We start from the raw sequence: 6718 nt of genomic DNA on the forward strand, positions 1-6718 counted from the left end.
GTGACACTGAAGGAGGCCAAGGGGCTCTAAGCAGTGGGAAGGGCCAGCCAGTGGCCGTAGAGCTCAGTGGGATGGTGTGGGCTCTGGAGACCCTGTGGCGGCAGGAGTGGAGCCGCCAACCAGGGAGGGGAGCCAAGGGGCCCATGGAGGGGTTGGGATGGAAGGATTCCACCTCAACAGAACAGTTGTGGGTAGACAGAGAGGAGTATCCAGGATCACTTCCAGCCTGAGCTCCTGAGAAAAAGACGACATCGCTTCCTGTGAAGGGGCTGCTCCAGGAATGCTGGGTTCGGTTAGTAAAATCAAGGGTGAAGTTTGGGCAAGTTGCGTTTGAGGTGATTTTCCTGTAATTGTTGAGGAACAGGAGGGTTGGGGTTGTACATTGGGGCTGCCAGTGATCAAATCCTGGACTGGAGAGAAAAAAACATGGACCTCAGGACCAAATGTCAAGAAGAGCAGCCAGTATGGAAGAGCCTGGTATAGGTTAGGAAGGCTCGGGTGTGGAGGAATCTGTCACCGGCAGGCTCAGGTATGGAAGGCCCAGCAGGAGAGAGTCTGGCCGCAGGGCATATCTGAGGTCCCGCCCGCCCCTGATAAGACTAGGGAACTGTTGTGATGGTTGAGAACCACCCAAGTGCCCAACTCCGCCAAGTCTGTGGGAGACACCGCCCACTGGCCCCACCTCCTCCATTTCACCTAGCATGAAGGAGGAGGCCCTCCGGCTCTCCCAGGCCCTGACCACGCTGACCAGTCAAGAGCTCTCTGGCTTACCTGCTGCCCAGCACTCCAGCCTAGAAAAGAAGAAGAGCTGAGGGCACAGGACCCTGAGACAAGCAGGAGAGGGCCCAGGACCCTTGAAGCCTAGAGTTGAAGGGGGTCTGGATGGAGACACACAGGCCTGAGATCAAACCTGCAGACTGGGCCTGGTCATGCAGGGACATTTCTGGGTGTGTGGAGCCCCCGCAACGCTCACATACATGGGTGTCAGACCTGTAGCATGTAGGTGCAGGGTCCAGCAGCTCACCTGCCCCATCTGCAGCCCCTGCCCCCACCCCCACTGGCTGAGCCCATGGTCACCAGGCGCTGAGTCTCCAGGACCTGCCACCCTCCCCAGGGGCAGCACCCTAAAGCAGCAAAAAATGTCTGCAGTGCCACATCCTTGCCCCCCGCCCAGATTCCAAGGACTCCTTAAGCCAAGTTGTTGCTGTCTCCTCTCCGGGGCCCTTCCTTGATGGTGGACAGAGAGGCTGATCTGTATGTGCAAGACTGTGCACGACCATGTGCGTTCACCTGTGTTCCAGTGTGCACCACGGACATGAGGAAGCAGACTGGTGTCCAGGGTTGGCGTGTGCATGCATGTGACCCTGGGTGCAGGATGGGGCGCACGCATGTGCATGTGACCCCAGGAATAAAAATGAGTGTGCACATAGGTCAGCAAGCAGGAGAGCCTGTGAGAGTGTGTACCCACATGGCACTCAGGAGCTCAGTGCAGGTGGCCCAGGCGGTGGCGGTGCGTGGGAGGAGGGCCTGGACGGTGGGCAGCCGTGGCCGTGGCGGTGTGTGGGAGGAGGGCCTGGACGATGGGCAGCAGTGGTCCAGGCAGCATCCAGCTGCAGCTCTCCTCTGAGTCTGGTTTGGGGTCTGCCTTTCCAAGTCTGTGTACAGCTGGTGTACACAGACAAGGTGATCCCAAGGGCCTATCACTAGGGTTCAGTCCTCGAGTGGGGTGCCTCTCTCTTGATGGAATTGCTGCCCAGCCACTGAACAGCAGCTCTACCCCCATGCCCTGCCCAGTCGTGCTTGGCACATCTGCCCCCTTCCTGGTAGCTTCCCCTTCTGATGGGTCAGTCCTCCACCCCCACTCCTAGCCCGGGTGTACCTCCTCCATACACTGTCCTGGGCCTGGACACCATGAGCACCTTGAGTCCCAGGCCCTGCCCTGGGTGCTGTGAAAGTTAATATTTGGGCTCAGGCCCGAGGGGACCACACACCCTACGGGAGGACACTGGTTTTCTCTCCGGCCTCAAGCCAGCCCTCCTTGATATCTCAGGATAACCCCTGCCCCATCCAACTATCTGGGGCCCTGGGAAGGCCCCTCATACCTCACCCGTCCAGGGCCCAGGGTGAAAGCCCTGCATCTCCCCCACCCCCACCCCCAGCCAGTGCTGACGGGGTGCCTGGTGTGGGGACAAGTTGGTCCCATGCCTCTGCCTCGCCCTGACAGACTACACCTGGTCCTGTATAGTCCATGACTGGCTTGCCCACTGCAGGGGACGCCTGAAGGGGCTTCTCAGAGCAAGTGAGCACCCACTCTGTGCAATACCTACTGTGACTGCCCCGCCCAGAGTCAGCCAGGGGAGCAGAGGGCACCCAGGCCCACCTTAAGGGTGACATCCGGGCCAGGTGACTGAGCACAATGGGGCTGCTGCAGGGGAAGACGGGCAGGTATCTGCTACTCTCAGGACTAAGTAGATCTGCAACCAGAGGCCCAGCCCTGGGCAACAAGGCACTTGTCTCCTGGGAAGGGTCCCAGGTCTGTGGGGAGTGGTCCCACTGATGCAGGGCCAGGGCCTCCCCTCCTGGGCCTGTTGTGGGGCGTGTCCAGGGCTGTACCTGGTGGTCTGCCCCCACCCCACCCCATCCTTCCCACTGAGCCTTCTCCCAAGACCCTGTCCGGGGCTGGAACCTGGGGTCCTGAGCAGTGGGGCTCAAGAACCTCCCCTACAGGCGGGGTATTTGAGCACCACCTACATGCTGCTCAGTGCGTGGTGTATCCAATGGTCGGTGCCCAGGTAGGGCAGATCAAGATGGCTGGGCCCAGGTAGGCAAGGGGGCTAGGCACAGGGGCTGTCAGGGCAGGGGGTGGTGATGGCATTGAACCTGGGGTCTACTTGTTCAGGGACCCTGAGGCATCGGGTTTCGGGGTGGCAGACACGTGTTATCATTCTCCAATAAAAAGACTGTATTTCTCCATTTCCTGTGTCTGGAACTTGTTCTTGCTGGGGTGGAGCTGCAAGGAGGATGGGGGCTGGGATCCTGGGTGACTTTCAGCCCTTCAGGGGGTTGGGGGGAGAGCTACCCACTGTCTCCGGCTCTCCTGCCTCGTGGGCCTCAGCTTGGCCTGCCTTGGAGCTCCAGTCTTCCAGTCTCTGGAGCTTTTCTCCTGGGTGAACCCTCTGCTTCGGAGCACACCTGAGCCTTTCCCTGTGGCCTTTGCAATTGCTACCCCTCCCTGAAATCCTAGAGTGCTTTCTCTGCCCATCAAACTCCTAACCGTCCCTCAATGCTCATGGGCACCAGAGGGTCCATCTGTCAGCCCCCTTTGCTAAGAACCACCCCTCTCCCTCCCACAAGGATGTTCTAAGTGCCCCTGTCCTGTGCCCTGGCCACTCTAGGGGACCTCAGCGATGGGAACGGGGATTGGGAGACATCGGGGTTCTTGGCAGCATTCAGGCCCCTGATCCAGGGTTTCCTTTGGCCCGGACTAGGCTAGTGGTGTCCAGACACTGAGAACAAATGCCTAAGAGTAAGGAGGTGAGGGAGGTAGGCTGGGATCCAGGCTGGCCTCTCCAATGCCGAGGGCCCCAAAGGACACCCAGGGAGCAGCTTGGCAGAGCCCTCCTCCTGCACATGACCAGCATGTCTGAGCCACGTGTTGAATTCCTGGCTGCCTCAAAGGTTTGCATGCTAGGAGCAGACATGGGGTCCAGCAGGCTCCCCAGGAACAGATTGAGCAACTTCCCTCCAGCAAACCTCGGGGTACCCTGCTGGGCTGGAGGGCTGGGGCTGAGTCCCAGTCACCCCTCCCTTTGTTTCTGGTCACAGTGACAGCCCAACTTCACATCTGGCCCAAGCAGCAAAAGAACCGAGCTGACTCACAGTTCCAGGGCCAGGGCCGGGGACCAGGGACATCACCACGTCGCTCTGCACTGCTGCCAGGCCCAGCCCCTCTCCTGCTGGGACTGGCTTCCTCTCACTAGGGCCCATGGTGCTGGCAGCCCAGCCTCTTTCCTGCTCAGCAACCAATCCAGCAGTGAGTGCGCTTCACCCAAGTTCAAAGCCCCCGGCTGGAGGGGATACAGCCACAGCCAGGACCTGCTGCCAAGATGCAGGGAGGGGGCACTGCCTGCTGGCCCAGGTGTCAGAGTGAATGGGAACCATAACACCCCAGGTAGCCACAGCCACATGCAGCCTGTGGGGGCCTTGGTCACTCTGCCTGACTGAGGGACAAGAGTGGGTCTGGCGGCCCAGCCTGGCCTCATGCCTGATCAATGGTCACACCGAGAATGCATGAGGGTCTCCAAAGAGAAGCCTCATGACCTTGGTGGGAAAGGAAGCTGCAGAGAAAAGCCTGATGTGCACACGGGCACAGCGGGATGCGGCGTTGGGAGGGGCCGTGGGGAAAGCCACCAGAATCAAGGCATGGAGGTGGCCGGTGGGGCCAGAGAAGGGGCCTGGGGTCCCACCCACCCTACCTGTGGATCTGTGACCCCCCCCCAGTGCAAAGCCCGTGCCCCTCTGGCCTCGTTCGGGTGAGGATGCCAGCCAGGCTGTTAGACAATACAGTTTATTTCAGACTCAGCGTCCACGCAGGCTTGGGATCCTGGCGGCTAGCTGGACTGGTGCCCACTGCCACCCTCTGAAAGCCCACCCTCGGCTGCCACCAACAGGTCAAAGCTGGACCAGACTTGCAGGCGGGCCTCCTTGAAGCGATGGGCAGTGGACGCAATGAAGGCCTCTGCCGAGCAGCTCTACTCTACCTGTGTTATTGCATTTATACGCTTGTTCGGCTTGGAGGGCGCCGGGTTGGGCAGGAGGGGCGGGCTCCACCCCCAGGACAAATGCAGAGGGATGGGGAGAGGTCTCTGGAGGGCACTGAGGGAGCTCCAACCTCGGGCCCACCCAGGGCTGGAGAAGGAGAGGAGCCTTGGAGCTCTTTTTGCCCGACAGGGGATAGTCGGGGGGGGGGGGATGGAGGGACAGTGAGGGGGCATGACCACCTACTGCAGACCCAGAGCAGAGCTGGGTGCCAAAACAGCCGTGCCCTTAATGTCCCCACAAGGACCAGGGCCGGGGTTGGGACTTCAGAGACTGGCCCAGGAGCTCTGGCCTGGTGGTGTCAAGCCTCTCATGGGACCCCTCCCTACCAGGCTGGACATACTGAGCACCAGCCAGGTGGCCACACACAGTGCCCGTTTCTTTCTCATTGAGCCCTCCCCAACGTCGGAGCTTGCTTGGCCTGTTGTGGAAGCCCACAGCCAGGCTCCTTCCTGCCTGTGGGTTCCCAGCAGGCAGGCGGTCTGTTTCCCTGTCCCTCTGCAGTATGTCTGTGGGGTGGATATGTGTACACGTGTGTCTGTGTGCAGGTGCGCACGTATGGGTAGCTATATGCCATTCTGCATGCACTAGTTTTCCCAGTCTGCCCAAGAAGGGGCTCCGTGCCCCCTGGCACACCGGCCATCATTTTTTACGGGCCAGGAAGGCCACACCAAGAACTAGGGCCACGGCTGCCACAGCCACACCCCCAGCTACCAGCAGGGGGGTCAAGTTCTCGAAGGGGCAGGGACCTTGGCCCCCTGGACCCCTGCTGCCAGCCTCATCCTCCTCGGCGCCATCCCCAGGACCCTTAGGCTCTGGGGTTGTATCGGGGCTGCTGGGGGCTGCAGGAGCTGGCTTCAGGTTGCTGTGGTTGTTGAGGAGGGCAGGGTCTGCCTTGGCCGGGGTCTTCTTGGCAGGTGCTGGGGTGGGGGCTGCCAGCTGCTCCTGCTTTTCCACAGGGCCCTCCTTCTTCCCAGGCTTGGCAGATGCAGCCCCGGGGGCTTTCCCATCAGCAGCAGGGGGGCCTCTGGGCTCAGCAGGGGCCTGTGGTGCCTTGGTGTCGGGCTTGGGGCTGCTGGCCGACTTTCCTCTGGACTCCATGGTGGGCAGTACTGGTGGGCTGGGAGGAGTGCTCTGGTAGGCAGGAGACAGGTGGCTGGATCTCAGGGGCTCAGGACAGCTCACTCCTAAGCATTATATGGGGTCTGGAAGAGGAGACAAGGGAGGCTGAGCAATGGCACCGGGCCTCTTCTGCCCAGCCCCAACCCTGTTGTTTCCATGGAGCTCAGGAGCCTGGCCTCTGTCCTCAGTCCAGCCCGACAGCAACCTGAGAGGCCAGTGCTGAGTGAGACCAGTTAAGGGCCTCAGTTTCCTCATCTGTGAGGTGTATCTATGTATACACTTATGCACATATACATACCCTGGGGCGGGGAGGCCCCTCATGGAGAAGGCAGGCCCCATCTGGCCCCAAAAACTGGGGGGTCTGCAGTCAAGGGGAGGCAGGTCCTAGCCACGGGGCACAGACAGAGCCCATCTACCAAGGACCCTTCCCAGGACAGTGCCCTGGTTTCTCAGAGGCTGTGATCTGGCCAGCCTCTAGCAGAGGGAGGGCAGGGCCCGACATCCAGAGCCTGGGTGCTCAGCCAGCCATTGGGTGGGAGTGGCTGCTAGTACCCTGAGAAGCTGAAGTCATTTCCCGGAGGCTGGAATCCTAGGCTGGAGGCTAGGTGGCACCTGGGCCTCCACCAGAAGTCTGATCCTCCCAACCCTGGGACTGGCTCCCTCCTACCAGCCTCGCCTGCCTCCCAGCTCCAGGGCTTGAGGCTGCACTTGCCTCTGAGGTCAGAGGGGCCCCTGGTGCAGCCTGGGGTGGGCACCCACAGTTTCAGCCTCAACACCC

The 6718-nt window shown here is 60.9% G+C and overlaps 1 protein-coding gene across 1 annotated transcript; it reads right to left on the reverse strand.

The window, feature by feature from the left end:
- Positions 1-5445: 5445 nt before the first annotated feature.
- Positions 5446-5930, reverse strand: CEND1 (cell cycle exit and neuronal differentiation 1). The gene has a single exon (XM_003423226.3). It carries the CDS (start codon positions 5917-5919, stop codon positions 5461-5463), a length of 459 nt encoding a protein of 152 aa, XP_003423274.2. The 5' UTR covers positions 5920-5930; the 3' UTR covers positions 5446-5460.
- Positions 5931-6718: the final 788 nt, after the last annotated feature.

The sequence above is a fragment of the Loxodonta africana genome, chromosome 7, assembly GCF_030014295.1.
Source record: "Loxodonta africana isolate mLoxAfr1 chromosome 7, mLoxAfr1.hap2, whole genome shotgun sequence".
Lineage (NCBI taxonomy): Eukaryota > Metazoa > Chordata > Mammalia > Proboscidea > Elephantidae > Loxodonta > Loxodonta africana.

What these genes read in the sequence shown, in the direction of transcription:
- CEND1 (XM_003423226.3), bottom strand. Translation starts at nt 5,919, where the DNA reads ATGGAGTCCAGAGGAAAGTCGGCCAGCAGCCCCAAGCCCGACACCAAG.